This window comes from Squalius cephalus (assembly GCF_949319135.1).
Source record: "Squalius cephalus genome assembly, chromosome: 9".
Taxonomy (NCBI): Eukaryota; Metazoa; Chordata; class Actinopteri; order Cypriniformes; family Leuciscidae; genus Squalius; species Squalius cephalus.
In genome coordinates, this window is record NC_137130.1 from 21,243,051 (window position 1) to 21,265,423 (window position 22,373).

Consider the following 22,373-nt stretch of genomic DNA (forward strand, 5'->3'; position numbering starts at 1 on the left):
TTTCAATCTATTTTTGATTATTTTCTTCCTCCAGGTGTGGCTCTCTCTCTCTCTTCATGAGGGTGATTTGGTCTAATGACTGAGAGGTCATAAGAAGAGCGCTCTGTTTGAGTAATGAAACCACGACTGTGCAAGAAGGATCCGCAGCACATCTGGGGCATTCCTGTCACAACCATGCCAAAGACAAACACTGTTTTATGCAAGAAAAGTTGCAAACCAATTCAAACCATGCAGCTTGATTGGCAAGTTATACTTTTTGCAATCTGACTTATTTATCTAATAGATGATAACATGGATGAATGGAATTTATTCCATAAACGTACAATGAAGCTATCTTTATCTCATATAAACAATATATTGCAGTAAGGCAGAAATCACCATGCACCTAACAACCCCATGGCATTGTGGCGGTGCCGGTGATCTTTGCAGACAAGCACCACTCATATTTTCTTATTCTTTTTTATTTATTATAGGTTTAATTATAGCAGCCAATTTATATATATATATATATAAGATGTGTGACAAAAAAAAAAAACGAATACATTTTTTTTTTGGAATACAACAAATCAAGATGCCTAGAAGGTGTAAGGGTAATTTGGGGATTCTTAGTCTCCTGTTTCACATGATACAGGGAAAGTGTGTCTAAGCATCACCATAAATTGTCTCCTGATGCATTCATATTCTGTTCGGCTGTGTTTGCAATTTTTTTTTTTTTTTTTTTTTTGTGAAAGGTATGAAGCAATGTGGGGGGTTGAGATGTACAACTAGATCTGGGAGTGTGCAGAGTATGGTGAGTAACACAAGGTTATTATATCTATATCAGCACACATCTGGGGATTCAGGGGAAATCATTTCATGCCTAATCCTGTTATGTGTGTATGTATCACGATCCAACCTCCATCATCTTAAGAGATATAAGCTCATTTTAAGTGTTTGCATTGTGAAAATCATCAGTCTCCCTCCCTTACAATTACATGCAGCATAGCTTTTGTTGTCATAGATAGATAGATAGATAGATAGATAGATAGATAGATAGATAGATAGATAGATAGATAGATAGATAGATAGATAGATAGATAGATAGATAGATAGAAATGATTTTTGCTTGTTTTATTTGTATTCCCAGAGGAATTTTATGCTTCAGCTTCTCGGTGACTGTTTCCCTCCTCCCTTCTTGCTTACGCAGGAGTGTCAGAACGAGCATCTTCCTTCGTTGATCGCCGTCATAGCGCTCTGACGCGATGTTTAGGTGAGAACGCCGAGTTCAACGTCTGTACATCAGCCTCCGCCCATCGCGTGCTTCCACACAACCGACCGTGCCTCTGATGCGTGACCTGTTGACGCTCGTGCGGTGCGCAGTGCTGCGCTTCTGGAGCTGCCAAAATGGACAATTAAACAATCGACCTCAACATGCCTACCATTTATGGAAGTAAGGGAAAACTTGCAAGTGTTTGTTTCATGCTTCAGCACGCATCCCAGGTTAGTGTCAAATTAAACTATGCTTTTAGTTATTTTGTTTTTCAGGTAGAAACAAAAACATGACTAGCCAATTTGATTTAGACTTTTTGGTGGTTATCTTATATATTTAATGTGGTTTATTATTATTATTATTATTATTATTAATCTGTAGAAAATATGATGCAGTCTCGCGCAACCTTTTTTTTTTTTTTTTTTTTGCCAAATGTCAACTATCTTTAAACTTTTTAAACAAAGCGCAGCTTGTTGTGTTGTATCTGTGATATATATATAGCCTAGGTAAGTGGTGAATAATGGCTGTGTTTATGTTTGTCAGTGTTTCGCCCGATGCTCCTCGCGAAAAGTATGTACACGAGCCGCGTACTGTTACTATGGTTACCTCCTCAGGTGGACACGATTTCTCATCGCGAGCTGCTTTTTAACGTTATGTAAAATAGGCGACCTGACTAACTTTTGTGGTCGTCGAAATGTTTTAATATATGTAGGTATAGTGCTCAATAAGGAACAATAAACATTTGAAAAATTCGTAACTTAGTTAGAAGAATCATGCGCTGTCATGTCTCTGTGTAGCCTACACTACAGACAGAACTTCTGAGATGTGATGCTCTATGGTTTTGTCAGTTGAACTGTTTTCCGGTGTGAATACCTTTGAGCGCATCTTGGTGTTTTCGGTTTTGCTGTGTGGCGAGCTCAGCGTTGATTAGATGGTACGAAACATTCAAATTCAAAATTTAAAAAACTACTTCCTCTTCTGTCACTCTCAAGAGCTTCTTCACTCTATCAAGGCAATCATCACCTGCCTCTCCTGTTGTTACATCATGTTTATCTCTTCGCCTTAGCATCTCAGTTTGGACTTCTCCACAGAGACCCGGTGGCATCAAGGGGATTTTGTCTTCTCTCTGACTAGAACTCGCTTGTACTAATATTTATTGACGCAAATGTGAGAATAATAGTAATTAAAAAACAAACAACCTGGGAGAAGAGAGTCGAAGATCAGTCTGAGCAGCCGAGGGCGCAAAGAAGACCAGTAGCCTACTAAGTGAGTAAGGTTAAATACACTCAGTTAAGCTGCTAAACTTTGGGAATTTCTCTCTCACACACGTAGCCGACACTCATTCACTGCTGCACTCATGCAATCACACAGGCTTCACAGATGACTCATTCTCAGTCATTCTGAGAGTAATGAAACAGGTGCTGTGGAGGAGGCTTGTAATAAAGCAAAAAAGTAAGGGATCATCAAAATATACATAACAATTTCCTACAGCTGTGTGTGAGTCAGCCCCTACACTGAGAGCTTTTGAGGACACTTCAGTTCAGACAAGTGCATGTGTGCAGGCAACCACAATGGCAGTCGCCTGCAGATATGCAGATGTCAACTGTGCAGCATTTATTCAGATTAATTATATTATATTAATTATATTAATCACAGATATGGAGCATTCTTTTCTTATAGATATCTGGGACATATTTCTATAAATATAAGCAACAGTATAACATGCTTTTAATTTAATTCTTGCACATTAACTATATTGGAATGTCATAAAGTGTACACCATTCAAAATAATTCATACTACAGGGCTGTTGAATGCTTGAATCTGATTGGTTGATGAACGTTCTAAGGTGTGCAATTATTTTCAGGGAAACACAGGCTAAAGTAGTTCCAGCAGTTCACTTCGCCAAATGATTTGAGTTATTTCAAAGGTCTTTACAGCCTATAACAGCAAAAGAGTCAAAACCCACAACGACACTGACCAAGCAAATAAATATAGTAAACAATAGGATAGAAATGACAAATTCTATGTTTTGTGCCAGAAAATTATATTTTATTATGTATGGACAGCACATACTCTATCCTGGCGCTCTCTCACACTTAAACACGTTACACATGCACATACATACAGTACGGATACAAACTCGCACAGAAACGTGTTGTCAGCGCTGCTCTGATGATTTTATCAGTAAAATAGTTTAAGAACTTAAAAGACATGACATTTCTCACCAGCGATGTTATAACGGCTCTGTTCTTGGAGCAGACAAACTTACAGTTTCGCTATTAGTAGAGACGCTGCTGCTGAACACTGTTGAGAGACACACTCTCTCGCTCTCTCTCTCTCTTTCTCTCTCTCTCTCTCTCTCAGTAACTGCATTAATAACTTCATTAGACTGCTATCAGTGGCTCAAGTCTCCTCTAAAATGAAAAAAATCTGAGAAATGTCTTAAAATACAACATCTGAACAATTTTTTTAGGTGTGGTAACCGTAGTATAAGCGGAATAATTGACTCTGGGCTGTTGAATTATTGAAATATAGCCTAATGCACACCCGAGGTGTAACGGCATTACCACCTCGAGTCTGCATTATTTTTCTAATATTTCAACGGCCCTTCGTCAATTATTCATTACTTATTACAAATCTTTCTGGAATGCTTGATTCTGATTGGTCAATCACAAAAATCTTTATTAAAATGTTTTGTATGTAACAGCCGGTAAAATCTGTAACGGCATAATTTCAAATCAATATTTCATGTAACAAGTATGATAACATTTCCATAGTCATTTCGATAGTCATTTACACAAAATAAACCCCTCCAGGGTAAAACCCTTCAGATACATACATCAGCTTTCACATTATCCCTAACTTGTTTTTATTTTATTTGAGCTACTGGTTTTTCTTCCAACACATCGGTTCTACTGCAAATCCCAGTGTGACTTCCATTCAAAATACATCCTTAAATGCTAATGGAATATTCAAATGAAATAATCCCAGCAGCTCTAATCCAGACTGGGGACAAATTGTCCTTGGAATCACAATATGCTTATGCATAACTGCACTTAAGTATTTGGTTAAAAGCACCATAGTGTCTCTTATCTGCAAAAATACTACAAGAGACACACTCACCCTGACACTTAAACTGTACATTAGCATGGGAAGATCATATGGTGATCTCTACAAAAAAGGATTGGTGGCATTTAGTATTTCTCTTGGTAAGCATTAAAGTTGAGTGTATTTCAGCTGAATTGTCTGTCTACAATTTATTTTTGCAGTTTAGCTCTTGGTTGGCATACTAAATGACACTGCTTGATCATTTACTGAATTAGTAAGAGTACTGAATTACTATAATATTTCTAGGTACAAGTAATTTAGGTGCTATCCAACTGAACAATAATTCATGCATCTGCTGAGAACAGACAACTTACCTTAAAAATGACAGCTATGAAATGCAGAAGTTGTTGTTTGTTTTGTTTTTTGGAGGGAAAATACTTGTGCAAATCGTACAGGTTCAAATCTGTGGTTCAAGTCAGTGGTTCTGATTGTGATGAAAAAAAACAGTTCTGTATATTAAGATCAAGAAATCACTATAAAATCAAATTATATTCAAGTAATCTTATGTTCCTTATATATCATGTATTTGTTTATTTACCAGGTTTCCATTGAGAGAAAGAGTATGCACTTTGAAATCTAAGGGCGTATGTACTACATGCATGTTTTCTTATTGATGTCTCATGATCATTTATTAAGTCTATTGCTGTTTGTATGTCCACTTCACCCTTTCCCTCAGTTTTGCATGGGTTGAAATTTTAGTAAATGTAAATGAGGGCATTTAGTGTCAATGTTTTGATAAGCAATAGCCTTGTATGTGTGCATTGTGCTGAACTTTATGTGTGGAATTATCTCAGCAGTCAGTACAGTGCAGTGCAGTGCTGCATTTCTCATGTCGGTCTGTTACCATTAGTCTGAATTATGTGTAGGTGAACAAGCACATGTATAGATGTGCAAGTCTTCCCAGGGCTGGTGTTGTGGTCATGGGTATTTTTAGAAAGAGCACAACAGTTGTCTTTGCAAGCATGAGTGTGTATGTGCCTAAGCCTGTTGTCAGTTTTGTCTTACTGTTTCTGCTGTAAAAATGTCAAATTCACAGTCTGCTGTGATTAAATATTCCACAACAGAAAATGGCCAATAACATGGGAGTTCCTGAAATAATGTAAATAATACATGGTCTTAATGTTGTTGCACCCATGAGGCATCCCAGCTCCATGTAAAAACAACTTTTATTAAGCTAGTGATTTCTAATCAAACTTTAATCCAATTCATTTTATTCTTTTAAATATCTCTAAACAGGTCTAAGGCTATTCATTTATGCGTAATATTTTTAATGAAGGAAAAAATCAATGTGAAAAGTAAGTTGTTTTATTACAATGTGTTGTAGCTTATACTGGTTCTGGTTGTGTTAAAGCATCTAAATAGACATGCGGAGAGAGAGAAGCAGTTTCAGGTTCACCTGGGAAGCCTTGTTGTTGGAGGAGAGAGATTAGTCCTTAGTGACTGACGGTGGCGAGAGAGATAATGAAGCAGGTGAAAGAGTGGAAAGGTGGAAGAGTTATGCTCTGGAGGGAGGAGTGTGTTTTTGAAATATTGCTACAGGCTAGGAAGAACTATTGATGTGTATAATGTATGTTTTCTAAAAATATCCTCTTGTTCAGTAGAAGATTTTCAATATGTGACCCTGGACCAAAAAAACAGTCACATGGGTCAATTTTTTTGAGATTTTTTGAATAAATAAGCTTTCTGTTGATGTATGGTTTGTTAGGATAGGACAATATTTGGCCGAGATACAACTATTTGAACATCTGGAATCTGAGGGTGCAAAAAAAATGGAAACATTGAGAACATCGCCTTTAAAGTTGTCCATTTATGTTCGCAATTGTGCTGCATCCACTCACAAAAATAAATGTCTTATATATTTACGGTAGGAAATTTACTAAATATCTTCATGGAACATGATTTTTGGCAGAAAATAAAAATCGATAATTTTGACCCATATGATGTATTGTTGGCTATTGCCACAAATATACCCGTGCGACTTGTGACTGGTTTTGTGATCCAAGGTCACATATGATAATATTCTACAGTTCTACTAAAAGAAGTACCTGGTGGAGTTTATCCTAATAGTTTGAAAGTGAAAGGCCACTGTTGTTTGTTGTGACTTGAAATGTGCTGCACTTGACCCATTTATTAACTCTTAAATGGACACTTCACCCAAAAATAATTTACTCACCCTCAAGTTGTTCCAAACCTGTATGAGTTTCTTTCTTCTGCTGAATACAAAACAAGATATTTTGAAAAATGTTGGTAACCAAACAGTTGATGGACCATACTATGGAAGTCAGTGGGGCCCGTCTGCTGTTCTACCCAGAGCTGGTCACGTCCTCAAACTCTGATTAATGCATTTCTATGGCAACATAATTAATGCCGAAATTAATCTGCGGCAATAAGGTGGTACAAATAGGCGCTTTCAGAAAATTCAGTACAAGTTGTAATTACGAATTCCACTGAACACAAATTTTTACAAGTCGGAGTCTCGTAATTATGTTAATTTTAACATGGTGTGAATGCACTTTTACAAAACCGCTTTGAGTTCTAACAGTGACCGTAAATAAGTTGTGTATGTTCATTATTATTGTAATATTCTGTGCTTTGAGACATGAGGTAATTTAACGTCGTCTCACGCTTTGCAGACTCTGGTTGTGTGCGTTCATGTGTTTTGAAGGAGGCGTGGATTTGGAGACACTCTGAAGGGAGTGTGGAATCTTATGCCACTACAAAACTGCACACCCTAGCTTTAAGTATGCCATTATTAGGTTGATTTTCCCCAAAAAGTGTAAACGCTGTCTCTGAGACACTTATCAAAATATTGCTATTTGAGCATCCTCACAATCTTGAAACAGTAACATTGGTTCATCCAATGACCATATGTATGACTAAATAGGGAGTGTGTATACAGTATTTTGTTTTTTTTATTATTATCTATGCGTGTATTATTTGTGTGTATGTTGCTCTGGCTAAAATGGCAGTCATGTTGGATCTATGCAGAACCTTGCAAAAAAACAATAATTTATAAATTTTCTATTAGCAGTTCAAAAACAGAAAAAATAAAAAGATTGTGCAACTTTAATGACACAGTTCTGACTGAATGTTTTACACTCAGATAAATGAACATCAGTCCATGAGCATTACATTTGAGCTTGTAACCAATCAGATGCTGTACAGAGTAGAAAACTCCCCCCCCCCCACACACACACACCCACACCCACTCTAACCAAAACAACCACAGGCACAGATTACACAATAAACTTTTTACTGAGTAATTGATTTAAACACACACATTATGAGAATTGCCAGACACTTCCACAAACCCACAGTTTCTTCATCAGAAGGTCATGAACTCTCCAGTGTTAGGTCATTCGCTGAATTAACAATGACTCTTTAGTAAGAAAGGATCGAAATGAAACCTTAGGCCTACTTCTGGAAAAAGTGAAGAGCTTCAGCAGAAATCTTAATGAGTGATGTTCGATTAGTTTCACTTTTTGATTTGTGTTTTTATTTTATGTATTTTAATATATTCAATTTTTTTAATGTATCTATTTTTTATTTTTATTATTTAATGCATTCTGGGGAAAAAATAGAAGGTATTTTATGATAACATTTAATATATGGAAATTCTGTCATCATTTACTCTCCCTAATTTTGTTCCAACCCTGTATGACTTTCTTTCATCTGTGGAACAGAAAAGAAGATATTTTGAAGAATGTTGGTAACCAATCAGTTTTGGTGACCATTGACTTTCATTGTATGGACAATATCTTCTTTTGTGTTCCACAGAAGAGAGAAAGTCATATCGATTTGGAAGTAACCGGAGTAGGTGGCTGAATTTTTAAGAGTTCCTAAAGATGCAAAATGCATCAACACCATCACAGCCACTGGAAATCCCCTTTGATATAATGGCCTTTATTGGCCAAAAACTTCTTAGTCAGTAGATATAGACACATTTCAGGAGGCCATAAAAGATGCACCTTATATCTGAGGACATTTCAGGCAGTTAGATATAATCCTGAACCTCACTTTAAATGCTAATTTTCCAAACTAAACAAATTAAATGCTAATTTTTTTCATTTTGACTTTTAGCCTCTGTCCTCTCATCTCTCCGTAGGACATGACCCAGTCCTGGCCTTACCAGCAGCCCGCAGGGGAAGGGAGCAACCAGCATTTTCTGTACTCGCACTCAAAGGTACGCACAGGGTTTATTACAGACTGCAGGCAAGTGTGATCAATTCACCAAAGGCACAACCTCTGCTCTGTCTCTGTAGGTTTATCTCTTTTTCTCTCCTCCTTTCTCTCCCTGCAGGGTATTACACTTCCATTGTTTATTTGCACACACTCATAAACTCATAAATCCGTGTTGTTTTAGCACCAGAGTCACTAAAGAAATTATGCAAATCAGCTAACAATGCTCCAAGCACAATGCATGCCAGTTCTAGGGACTGTACAGCTTCTCTTCACCACTACAACCCAGAGTCGACTTGTTTAAAATGCCAAAAGTGCACCTGAACATAGCAACACCTGGTTAAACTGGAATTCGAATATTGAATAAGGTACAGGGTTTGGCGAATGTTTGTTTGAGTTTAGTAACTGTTTAGTGAATTCACCCCTCTGTTTTTTGACAAGATGCTGTTTGTATGTGTTGATTTGACTGATTCATTTTTTCTGTTTATCTGTCTCAGGAGGGAAAACTGCCCAGTTCACGACACAGACATGGTAAACATGCTACACTGATGTGCAAAATGCTCTGTCTTAGATATGTCTTTTTTTATTGGTATTAGGGTTGCACTTAAATATTAATATTAAAATTTGGATTTATACCGATAAGCTGTTTTCATGTTAACAGCTAACCGATAACTGTTAAATGTTATTTACTATTTTGTGTAAAAAAAAGAAAAAATCCTAAAAACTAAAGTCAATCATTTTGAATGCTACAAATTAATTTAGGCATCACAACACTGTAAAGTACAATATGAAAAATTTATGTTTATTTTGAGATTTACTAAAGATTACATTTAACAATGGTAAATTATTAGTGTTTTGAAGATTAACTTTTTATGAGCATTAGATGATGTAAATATAGGGGAAATGTTATATTTATATATTTGGGGTCGGTAGGATTTTTTTATGTTTTTAAAGGAGACATATCATGCTTTTAAATCGTTCCTTTTAACATATAAATCATACATTTGTAGTCTATATAAAGCGGAACTGCAATGCTTGGGTCTGAATTCCTCATTATTATAGCTCCACAGGCCCCTTTTTTACTCCTTTTCTGATGTGCGTCTGAGAGCAACTCGTTTTGGTGCGGTCTCTTTAAATACAATTGAGACACTTCATACCCTGCCCCCTCTCCAGGATGCAGAGGTTCAACTCCACCCCGTTCGGCCATTTTTGTAGTTTGATAGCAGAGATACGATTATAGCGGCACAGAAACTTTTTATTCACACATTATTAACAAAATGTCAACAACGGAAGACTTGTCCAGCCAGCCTTACATGTTCGAGCCAGAGTCGGAGCCGGAGCGAGATGAAAATGAAGACGACGAACCTGCAGAACAACGTCTTCATATGGATGTATCGCAATGGTGTGTTACTGTATTTACACATGAAACTTTGGTCTTCCGACCTTTTACCACCGTGTCGATTTATTTTGATTAATATGTGCGAGGGAGAGAGAGCAAGACAGCGTCTAGTTTGGAGACGGTGTCTTGTTTACACTTTCGCCTGGCTCCGAAGAGAGAGAGAGTGCGTGCGCGCGACCGGGTCTCTCTCTCTGCTCGTTCTTTCAGTTAAACATGCGCCCTGTCCACAGTCTATGGCCCTGTCACAAGCACGGCAGTTCATCTACATTAGACGGTGTAATGAAGCGTGTGGGTTACTACATCCAACAACCGAACATTTTAACTTACCCTCTCGTAACTTCTGCATCTTTTAGCTTGGACTACAAAATTGCAGCGAGAAATAAAAATGGCGGATTGCTCGAAGTGTTGGGCTGGAAGTCAATGTCCTTTTTTGGCAGTTCCGCTGCAAATACTGTGACGTGATAGTTCACAAAACGTCATAGATAACAGAAAAATCTGAACAGGTTGAAAAATAAGGCCAAAACAGAATATAAAGATATCAACGAAGCACCTGAAGAGAATAATTTAAACTTTTCTGTACTTATAAACACTCCAAATATACAACAAAATGCATTTAAGGGCTAAAAAGGTGGATTTAGCATGATATGTCCCCTTTAAAATCATTTTGAAAGAAGTCTCTTATACTCACCAAGGCTACATTTGTTTGATGAAGAAAAAAACAGTAATATTGGAAAATATTATTACAATTTAAAATGACTCTTTTCTATTTTAATACATTTTAAAATGTAATTGATTCCTGTGATGGCAAAGGCATCATTACTCCAGTCTTCAGTGTTTTACATGATCCTTCAGAAATCATTCTAATATGCTGATTTGCTGCTCAAGAAACATTTATTATTATTTTAAATGTTGAAAACAGTTGTGCAGCTTAATGTGTTTGTGGAAACCATGATAAAAAAAAATGTCAGGATTGTTTGATAAGTATAAAGTTCGAAGAGAACAGCATTTATTTGAAATACAAATCATTTGTAACTTTATAAATGTCACTTTTGATCAATTTAATGTGTCCTTGCTGAATAAAAGTATTAACTTCATATTTTTTTAAATCTTACTTACCCAAAATTTTAAATAATAATGTACATTCAAAGTTAAATGTCCAATATTGACAAATATGTATTCAATATCGATTAATACCAAACCGATATGGTACCAATATATTGTGCATTCCTAATGTGAATGTGTGCAATAAGACGTTTGCTTCATGTTCATACATTCTTCATATATGCATGGTTCAGAGCTGCACATGTACTAATATAGTAGCGTTTTTACGTTCTGCTCCATAACGCTGATGTATTTCTCTCCCTGTGGCTCTCTCAGTGAGGGATGGTGTCTCTATGAGGATGCCCTCACGTCCACTCGTGGCCCCTCATAAATCGTAAGTGCAGCGCACAGCACCCGATTTGTCCTAGGTAACCAAGCACCAGGTTGTGCCTGAACTGCTTCTGCCTTTGAACTTTATTACATAATAAACCATTGACTTTACCAAATTCAGTGTTGAATGTCTATACATATTAGCGTGTAAGAAATGTTTTGGGCTTCCTGGAATTTAACTACTTTGGACCAACTGCTGTTTAAAACCAACCTCATGTGGAGTGTTAGGCCAGTGTTATATCTCTGCTGTCTTTAACCACCATACCAACTTCACTGACCTCATAAACTTTACTGAGTTAGTATCTAATTACAGAGCAGGTTAACACAGTCGGAGAGAGCCCTGAAGCAAACTTCCATCAAATAATATCACTGTTCAACATTAGAGTGCAGTTTTTATGACTACTTTCTTTAAAACTTGTAATGTGATACAATCTCATATGGTTAAACTGTTCAAGGCAAACTCACACATTTAGTACACACACAGATGCTCTACAGATTGGCAGAACGAATAAGTCTCTCTGTCAAGTGAGTGTGACATTCTCTCATGTTCGACTCTCCCTTTGCCGTCCCAGCATGCTCGCTGATGACCTGAAGCTCAGCAGTGACGAAGATGACAAGGACGAGGTAGGGCGCCTATTAAGATTGTTCAAGGAATCGGCTTAAAAAGCAGATAGCATCTATTATTAGCAATAATTCTTACACTGCTTGTGGTAACTGTTAGCTTTGAACACAGTCTAGCTCATTTGTTCATTCATTATGAAATGCATTCACACACAGTCACCTGTGTTTGCATTGCTCTCGCAAAGTCCTGTTTTCCTGTTTTATGTCTCCAAGTTAAAAGTATATGACTAATTCTATCATTCGTTTTTATGTTTATATTAACATATTACTATTTATTATAAAAGATTTCTTATTTATTTTCTCAATGAATTTGAAAGAACTCATGCTTTCTCAGTAAGGCTACATTTGTTTGATCAAAAAAACGAAAACAATAGAAAACTAATATTGTGAAATATTATTACAATTTAAAATAACTCTTTTCTATTTTAATACATTTTAAAATGTAAAATATTCCTGTGATTGCCATGCTGAATTGTCAGCATCATTACTCCAGTCTTCAGTGTCACATGATCCTTCAGAAGTCATTCTGATATGCTGATTTGCTGCTCAAGAAACATTTCTTATTATCAATGTTGAATGCAGTGCTACACTTTATAGCTGCTCCTCCCTCACATTCACTCCAATAGGCTTTATGTCGAATGTCACATGAACAACAGGAAAACAGGGATCGTCACATCCGCTTTTTGGAGAAAGTGTTAACAGCAGTATGAACGAACAGCTATATATATGGACTTTTAAGGAAATCAGCTAACCTCGTTAGTTATTTTAATTGTTGGCACTTTATTCAATTTTAATATCCGAATGCTAGTGAGAAGAAGAAAAATAAAAAGCTTTTAGATGTCTATCTGCATATGCGATTGGCATTGGTTATGCTCATCTTTGGTAGCTCCTTTGAAGGCATCTTTAATAAAACAGCTTTATATTTAACTGAGCACATACAAAGGACCTGAACCGGAAGCGATGCTTACAGAATACGGAAGTTTGTTGCGCATAACCCCCATAGGAGTTATTTTAAACAAATTATGACCTCATGCTACACAAATTGTTAGGAAGCAATGCCTTCTTGCCTCCTTGAGGAAAATGCCACTGCTCCATATCTGTGCTACTGAACTTGACATGGTTTGCCGGAACTGAACATGTAGCAAGTTCAATAGTTGACTCAGTCATTTACCGTTTATGAGTCATAACAGTCTGAGTCATAAAATACACCAGACTCTTGACCTTTCTGGCATTACTGCAGGACTGTGGCTTTTGCTTTGGTCAAGATGCTAGTAGTGACCATGAATTTGAAGATTCCAAGCTAAAAAGCTCTCTCATTTATTCTTAACTGTTAAACAGGGAAGTGAGCAAACAACTTCCTGGGCCGATAATGACCGGTAAGTGTGTGCTTGTGATGTTTTGTCTGCTTTATATGTTTGTGGCTGTACCAAGACTCATTATGTGCCAGTTTTTGTCTCTGTATGTGTCAGTATGTGTGTATTACATATTGAAGAGGTCAGAATATGTGGAATGTGACAGCTGAATGATAGACCAGCCTCTGTTTCTTTTGGCCTTTCAATATGTTCAACCCCCAAATACACACACACCCACTTGTAGGCCAAGCATTTTGTCAGGGTTTAGTCTGCATACTTGTTGGGATTTTGGAATTTCACTGAACTTGATTTTCAAGCTTCTTGTACATGTAAATGCATCTGAGTCTGTGGCCTAATAAGTGTGTGTGCACTTCTCAATCCCCATCCATTGTGTGCATGTATTTGACTGACAGCTTGTCAGGCCAGCAGCAGCACCACACACACACACATGTTGGAAGGGTGAGACATTCTAGCTCAGGGTCTTCAGGATCAAACCCCTCCAGCGAGTGGGAAAGCAGCAGCCAGCGATCACGTAGCCCGAGCCCAGGAACGCACGGCCGGTGCGGGACACCGACCCAACAGCGGACCCTAAACTGCAGCACAGAGGTACACTAACACATTTTTTGCCATACAATCTACTATTTTTCATTGCCTCACTCTCTCAGTTTTCCAGTAGTTGTTTTTAGCAGATGAGGTAGAAAGGGAGGGTGGGGGTTGGAGAGAGGAATGTAGAGGGGCGGCCACTGAGACTTTAGAATCTGGGTGTCATGTCAACATGTGGTGCCCCAGATGACTAACTAGATATGAAGTTTTACATGTCACCCTTGATTTAATCACATAAAGCAGAACTTAAAGGGATAGTTTACCCCCCAAAAAAAAGAATATTCTGTCATGATTTACACACCCTCATGGCGTTCCAAACCTGTATGACTGTACAAAACAACAATGGACCCCACTGACTTTCATTGTGTGGGAAAACAAACAAACAAACAAACAAAAAACATATTTAAAAAAAAAATCTTCTTTTCTGTTCCACAGAAGAAATAAAGTTTGCAACAACATGAGGGTGAGTAATTAATGTCAGAATATTTATTTTTGGGTGAACTTTCCCTTTAAAACAGCACAGAGGGAAAAATCCTAAGCTTATAACAGCTACATTTGAAAATTTTTATTATGTGGTCTTAATTTTGTTCGTCAGAAAGAGGGATTAAAAACTCCAGTAGCATAGGGCTACACCACCATATGAATGAAGGTGTCTGTGTGACACAGCTGGCTCTATTACTGAACATGCCATCTATTTGGAACCTGTGGAGAAGGGAGGAGGGAACACCATGTGTTTTTCATCTACGTGTAGTCATGTAGTGTCTCTGAGGAGGACGGCTTGGAAACGCCACACGGTTCCAGGTAGAGGGGGGTTGAGGGGAGGGGCAGTGGGAAAAGGGCACAAGAGATGCAGTGTCTTTGCTGGAAAGAGAGAGAGAGGGGAAGGGGGAATGTTTGAGTGGAGGAGTAAAAGTTTAAATTAACTCTGGTCAGCTACTGGAGGCAAGCAGGGAAAGCACAGTCTGCCCTGGAGCTTAAGTGTGCTATCAAGTGAGTATTTGCTTAGTTTTGTGGCATTAATTCAAATGTTTTGTAAAGTCAATAGTTAACTCACTTTATTACTCTATAGTGTGATTCTATTGTCATACAGTATTTATAATTTAAAGCAGCTTTTTTCTTCAGCCTTCTGGATTGTAATACTTTAAAGCAGTGAACTGAATAGGCATTGTTATGGTGTGAATATGGTGTGAAATTGAAAGAAAGGGTTTGTTAGTGTTAAAGGAATCTCCACAGTGTTTCTGCCCTCTTTCTCTCTCTCGCTCACCCTCTCACCCCCTGTTTTTCTTTTTCTCTCTCTCCCACTGACATACCGGCTTGTTTACATAAATACTCATGTTTCTTATTCATTTAGGCTAATCATTTCCGATTGCCATTTTTTATTTTCTCTCCAACATGCTCTCACAATCACATTGTTGATTAAATAGGAATGGGTTTCAGATATGGGTTTATGCAATCTTCTGCACACATATCGTGTTTAATTTACACCAGTATAGTCAGCAGTGGAGATGTTCATTAGCTAGAAGTTTTGTAATATCCTTTAGATTAGTCTATAATTGCTAAGATTGACTATGCATCACCACTATTAATATGAATTAAATGTTCACTGTTACAATTGTCAGCCACATATATCAATTTCTCATTGTTAAAGAGGTTCTGGAATATATTTCCGTTTATACTGTTGTCAACCTCAGTGGTCAAGAGTTTATGGTAAAGAGTGGATTCACTAATAATCATAATCTTGTCAAGCATGTTTTGTAATCTAGGTCACTCTACTTATATTGTCACATTATTTGATCAAATTCATATTTAGAGAAATGTTTACAATACAAAATATTTTTTATCATGTTGTGATATTTATTTCTTGATCTCATGTCCTTTCTCTGTCCAGACGGAGAGTCCACCATCCACAGAGTGGCAACTGGACAGGTGGCTTGAGAAAGTTCCTAAAAAGCACCAGTCAACTGACCACGACCCAGGAGGAGGACAGCGACGGAGTGCAAAATCTGACAGTGGCCGAGGACCATCACCTGGAAGATACTGGGGTAGAGACTCTGAGTCAAGACGGGATTATAGTCCTTGTGAAAGTCCGGTCCCAAGTCCAAAATTTGACTACAGCCCCAGAAACAGTCCTCGTCCCAGCCCAGAATACAGTCCATGCCCCAGTCCAGGAATTAGCCTTGTGCCAAGCCCAGTGCCAAGTGTGTGCCCAAGTCCAGGAGACAGCCTCCGAGGGAGTCGAAGTCCAAGCCCTTTATTTCCGCACCCTCCTAGAAGTCCCAGTCCAAGTTTCTCATCCACCGCAGTACCTATCCAAGGTACATATCCTCAGGTACAGTCACCTCAACAGGAAAGTCCCAGGCATATTGCACATCCAACAGCCTCCAATCCAGCACATCGTCCCAAAGTCAGGCCATGGGTGCCACCGGACCATAGCTCCAACCAGAGAAAGGAATTTAGATCCAAAGACTCTCGATCCAAAGACTCTAGACCTGGTCCTCCCCAACAACCCCATCATTCCAAACACAGCTTAACAGAAAAGTCACACAAAGATCTCACACACAAGCCTGAATCCAAAAACTCTGAATCCACAAGCAAGCAAAGGTTTAACTCACCTTCAAACCCAATTACAAAGCATTCACTGAAGCAACGACCACGTGTTAGCCCAAAACCACAAGCCAGGCACTCATCTACAAGTGACCATAGTATTGAACATAATCACAGAAACAATGAACATACAGGAGCGTCAAACCACAGTTCAACCTCCAAATCGGGCCATTCATCTTATTTCAATACTTTAAAGAACTCAGACCGTGGTCCTTCATCAAAGTCCAGGGACTCGTCCCAAATCGAAGTCAACAATCAATCTAGTCACAGCTCTAAGACTAAATCTTTCCCAGATACCAAGCAATCCAGATCTAAACAGACTACCCAACCGCGTTCCAGCCCAAAGCCTAGGGTCAAACTAGGAGACACCCCGGTGCCCAGAACCGGGCACTCCCAAAAAGAGCCAAAGCCTAGAGAGAGAGAGAGGGAAGTGGACAGCCGAGGTAAGGCCCAGGGAGTGACCCTGGTGCCGACTGGCAAGGAGCAGAGACAAAGAATACTGGCGGAAGAGCAGGTAATAAGGCGCCGCTGGGTTCGGAGTTCTGAGGAAGAGGAAGACGAGGAAGATAGGAGAACTGAGGAAGGGGAAAGAGAAAGGAAACGGAGAAAGAGGAGGGAGCAGGAAGCTGAATGGAAGGCGGTGCAGCCCAAGCAGAGACCTCACACCAACAGCCAGCATCACGCTCAACAGGGATGCAACGGACTCAACCTTGAGGAGCAGAGGAGGAAGAAGAGAAGGTGGAGCAACGAGGACATTTCCTCACATCCTCATGTAATAGACTCTAGCCCTTCTCCTCCACTCTCTCCACCTTCACCTACTCCTGTCGTCAAGCCCACTCGTCCATCATCTTCCTCGTCCTCATCCTCCTCATCGTCCTCATCATCTTCCTCTGAATCAGACTCTGAGTCCAGTACACCCCGGAACGTTACCAAAGTCCCTGCAGATTCAACATCAAACCAAAAAACAGTTTCAAAGAGGAGGCATGACAAACAGGGTTCAGGCACTGGTGCTCACCCCCACGGCTCGAGCTTAAGCACCCCTGAGACGGATACACAAGTCCGAGGCAGGCACAAACTCTACACACTGGTTCCTTTCGGGCGATCTGAGAAGTCCCCCACCGTTCCACATCGAGGCCTGAGAAAACTTGTGGTGAGGATAGACCTCTCGCTTCTGGGTAGAGTCCCTAGTGCAGATGAGATTACTGAGAGACAGTCCTCATCTTTATCTTTGTCATCGGGAAAGGCAAAAGAAAAGACATCGATGAAGCAACTGCACCACTCTGACCAACTGCCTGGAGATGGCAGAAGCAAAAGAAAAGTGAGGAAGAAAAAAACATATTTACATTTTAATAATTCAAACAATTTTTAAATTCATGTTCTGTTGAATATGAGAGGTGTCTTCTCGCATACATGTAAGATTGTGCATGTTTTGCCGTATGCCTTAGGCTGAGAATGGAGATGCTCAAAGAGAAAATAAGAGAAATCACTCTCGTGCAGATAGACTTCCAACGTCAGTCCATAATGAGACTGAGGAAACCTGCGCTGACAACAAACAAAACGGGTATATTTAGACCTAATAACTTTATTTGAACTTTTTTCCTTTTATACATCAGTGCTTTGTCCTTGCAGATACAGTTTAGGTAAAAATTGAATGAGCTGAAAGTGTTATTTTTTTTCCAGTGTTGTTTTGTTGATTCAGAAATTTAGAACATACCTGTATATGCTATTGCATATTAATAGTATACTGGGATATCAACAAACAATTACACATTGAAGGACATCATGGAAAACCCCTGTAACAAAATACAAAAATATGGAGAAGTTCAGATCATTGCTGTTATTTGCGTAATCTGATCTTTACTGTGTGGCTCATGCTTTTTTGATGACGTCCTTTTTATTACCGTGTATGCAGATGTCAGGACGATTACTTTTACTCCAAGAGGCCAGTGTCCCCATTGTCTCCTCCATCTGACATACCAGAGCTCTCAAAGCCCTCTGTGAAAGCTCAGCATGCAGAGAAGTACCACACACCTCCAGAAAAAAATGATTCAACAGCACAGAAAACACAGGTTCTTAAAATAACACTCACACAACAGACAAAAGCTTTATTTTTCTTTCTTTCTTTCTTTCTTTCTTTCTTTCTTTCTTTCTTTCTTTCTTTCTTTCTTTCTTTCTTTCTTTCTTTCTTTCTTTCTTTCTTTCTTTCTTTCCACAAAGAATCCCACAGCTTAATTTCAAAGTAGAAAATGTTAAATTTCCACAAATAACTTTTCATTATTTAGTTCTTTAGAAGAACTAATGTTTTAAAGAACCCAGAATCAAGGACTCTAATCTGAAAATGTATTATACACTAGTGAAACAGGACCTTTGTCTCAACAGGTCCAGAAGACGCAGCCCAAGGTAGAGGTGGAGTGCGTTGGGGTGTCAGGACGCCTACAGCCTCTCTCTGGATCTCGGGTTCCTCCCCCAAACCTTCCTCTTCACTACAGAGGAACCGTACCTATCAGTGATGTGTGAGTTCATGTCTGTTTATGCTTCTGTTTCATTTAACAATTCTGCAGCGTATGAGGTGAAAAGCTTCCCATAGTTCTCCCCTAATCTTTCTTTTCTTCCCCTCATGTTAGCTCTCATCATGCTGAGTACTACATGCATGAGGCCAAGAGGTTGAAACATCGAGCAGATGCAATGGTATGACAACATTGTGAACATGCATATTGCCACTAAACAATACTCTTATGGGCTTTTCACACTGCACATAACCCCTGGTTATCATTGTTTTAAACCCCTCTTTTGACCCTCCGTAAAGAAACATTTCACACATTTCTAATTTAGAAGTGGGGTTACCTGGGGTTATGAAACTCTTTTGCTCTTCTTTTGCGGTGTTAACCCTGCATTTGTGCCAAACGTGTACAGTGTGAAATCTTCTCAATGACACTGATATCGCAAATATGCAAATAAGGATGTTAACCCAGGGTCTAGGAAGTGTTTTTCTAAATAGCAGGGGTCTCAAACATAAAAATCAGTCACAGACCAAAACAAGGTTGAGAATCCCTGGCTCTGTATCTGATTCATCCACTGCTTTCATTTACCCTTTTGCCTCTCTATCCTTGTTTGCAGGTGGATAAGTTAGGAAAAGCTGTGAATTATGTGGATGCTGCTTTGTCTTTCATGGAGTGTGGTAAAGCCATGGAAGAGGGGCCGCTGGAGTCCAAGTCCCCCTACACCATGTATGCTGAAACTGTGGAGCTCATAAGGTGTTTAAGTGTTTCTCTTTCACCCTCTCTATTGTTATTTTTGTCTTCTGCAATAATTAAGCATGGAAAGCATTTTGACTAGGCCAAATATCACATGACTTTATCTATAAATGGAAAACTGGAGTAGCTCCTTCCTTGTGACTGGACTGTATTTAACCTACATCAGATGTGGGTGAGATTTAGTGCTGTGACAGATCAACAAGCCAGAAAAAATGCAAACATATTTGTTAATGTCAATGGACATTAATAAGATTGATGCCAAAGGGCAAGAAAAGGCCCTATGTATGTCAGAAGCTCTGTATTGATTTGACATGTTCTCTGTGTTGATTAGATACGCTATGAGACTTAAGAGTCATGCAGGCCCTGGAGCCAGCCAGGAAGACAAACAGCTAGCTGTACTGTGGTAAATACAACACTACAAAGATCTGCAACTATCTGCATTGACTGAATCTTGATCACGCTTAAGTCTGTTGACAAAACACACATTTTGTGTCTGGGTTGTAGTTTCCGCTGTCTTGCTCTTCTTTATTGGCAAATGTTCAGACTTAAAAAGGACCACGCTCTGAAATACTCTAAAGTCCTGCTGGACTACTTCAAGGTAGGCTGTTATCAGTTATCATGCATCTAGTTTGTTAAAACAACTAAGTTGTCCTGTTGAAAGATTTACCAATACTTGTTACTGTTTATGCTTTTATTAGAGTTCTCCAAAAGGACCTCACAAACCCCCTTGGAACGATGCTGGAAAGTAAGGGTTAATTATAGCTGGGCCTGTAATTCATATGCTCAGCCACTGTGAGAAACCTTTTTGTTGTGTTTGAGTGTCAGTACATCTGTATTTGTGCTTCTACAGGGGAACTGTACCTCCTGCCTCTATTTGTTCTGTCAATATAATGGGATCTCACACAGGCAGCTCACCCAGCAGTGTCATCAGCATTCCCCATCGTATCCACCAGATGGCAGCAAATCACCTCAACATCACCAACTGTGTCCTGTACAGTTATGAGTACTGGGAGGTGGCTGACACCCTGGCCAAGGAAAATAAGGGTGAGTTTTGGTGCAGTTTTTTAGAAAAACTGTGTGCTTCTCATAGGGGCCCATTTTAATTGCTTAGAACAAAACATTTATTTGATTTATTTATTTATTGTTGATAAATGAGAATTTTAGTAATAATTTAACTACTGGCAATTCAATTATTCTTTCTCATGCACGCACCAGAATTTTTCAACTATCTGAACACACTGACTGGACCCTTGACTCTGCATAGCAGTATGGCTCATATCGTCCAGTACACCAGGCAAGGACTGCAGTGGATCCGGATCAGTGCTAATCTATCATAATATCATGTACAGACATTCTCAAGCTCCACAAATCACATGTGGAAACAATGTTATGAAGCCAAATTAGCAAACGATTTTACAGTTTCTGCACTCTGTGACCGAGTTTTTTTTTTTATTTTGGGCCAGGACTATTGTTAGGCCCAGACCAAAAATTGTCTGCCATAGGTTGTCATGTGGCATCATGTTATCATAATGGTATTTAGAAGCAAACATGCCTATGTTACTTCATTCTCCTGAGCATTAAATGTCATAATATACAAGGAGACAGTGTCATGTCATGTTATGTAATCATGTTTTCTTTTATGCAATCGAGATTTGAAGGTCCAGTTGAAATAACCTTGGTCATTCAATTCTTAGCACTTCTTTAAAAATGCTAATCTTACTGAAAGTTTTGAGAAGGAACCATTGTCGGCTAATTCATCAAATGCTGCTTTTCCAAAATGTGCCACATTTTTATATCAGAAATAATAAAAAATCTTTTTTATTTTCTATATGTAATTATGACGAAAACTCTTTACTGGATTAAAATTGCATCCATCCAATGTTCATTAAACCCTGTTTGTTTGTTTTTTTGTTTTTACATGAGCCTTCCATAACTTCTTATGTCAAAATCAGTGCATGCACAAAGTCTTTAAGATCTGTGGATGTGATTCTTGTTTTTTTATGAAGTTCTTTGTGCAATAAGTCAGAATGTTTTACATGTGTCATGTAAACTTTTGGTGCTGTTTTTCAATAGCCAGCATAAAGTCATGTCGGTCTATGCCAGACTATTTATGGCAATGTGAAATTCTTGTAAAGTTTAAACTGTAAGAATGAAAAACATAATCAGGACTTTTGTAATTAAAGTGTTTTTTACTGTAGATTGTAGTAGTGTTGGTCATATGTAAATGATGATGATGATGAATTGCACACCACAGCAATCCATTAGTGATATTGTGTAATTTAGCAGACCTTAGCATAAGATCTCTAATGAAAATCAAGATTCTATTTTGAAAGAACATGCCCACAAATAAACAGAGACTTCGCACTTTAAGATTTCATAGATATTATTTTATCAAAACCCAAGGAAATAAATGCAGGACTTTCCTTACATAGTAACCTTACATATTTATTAACCTTCCCACCTTCAAAAAAAAAAAAAAAAAAAAAATGTAAAATGCATTTTTAACATTAAAAGTCAAATGTGTTAATGTTTTAAAAGTACTGTTCATTGTTAGTTCAAGTTATCTAACTAT

The 22,373-nt window shown here is 38.4% G+C and overlaps 1 protein-coding gene across 4 annotated transcripts; it reads left to right on the forward strand.

The window, feature by feature from the left end:
* Positions 1–1,251: 1,251 nt before the first annotated feature.
* On the forward strand, positions 1,252–22,266 carry aff3 (AF4/FMR2 family, member 3). 4 transcript variants are annotated; one of them, XM_079882063.1, is made up of 18 exons: positions 1,252–1,479; positions 8,464–8,541; positions 9,035–9,068; positions 11,314–11,371; positions 11,940–11,991; positions 13,327–13,364; positions 13,754–13,946; positions 15,832–17,865; positions 17,993–18,108; positions 18,460–18,616; positions 18,927–19,060; positions 19,172–19,235; positions 19,665–19,801; positions 20,133–20,204; positions 20,306–20,399; positions 20,500–20,546; positions 20,652–20,845; positions 21,017–22,266. In XM_079882063.1, the coding sequence occupies exons 1-18, from the start codon at positions 1,411–1,413 to the stop codon at positions 21,136–21,138; spliced, it is 3,693 nt and encodes a 1,230-aa protein (XP_079738189.1). In that variant the 5' UTR covers positions 1,252–1,410; the 3' UTR covers positions 21,139–22,266. The 4 variants fall into 4 exon arrangements, with proteins under 4 accessions (XP_079738189.1, XP_079738190.1, XP_079738191.1 ...); XM_079882064.1 differs by having other exon boundaries at positions 1,372–1,429; XM_079882065.1 differs by lacking the exon at positions 1,252–1,479 and adding an exon at positions 2,437–2,515.
* Positions 22,267–22,373: the final 107 nt, after the last annotated feature.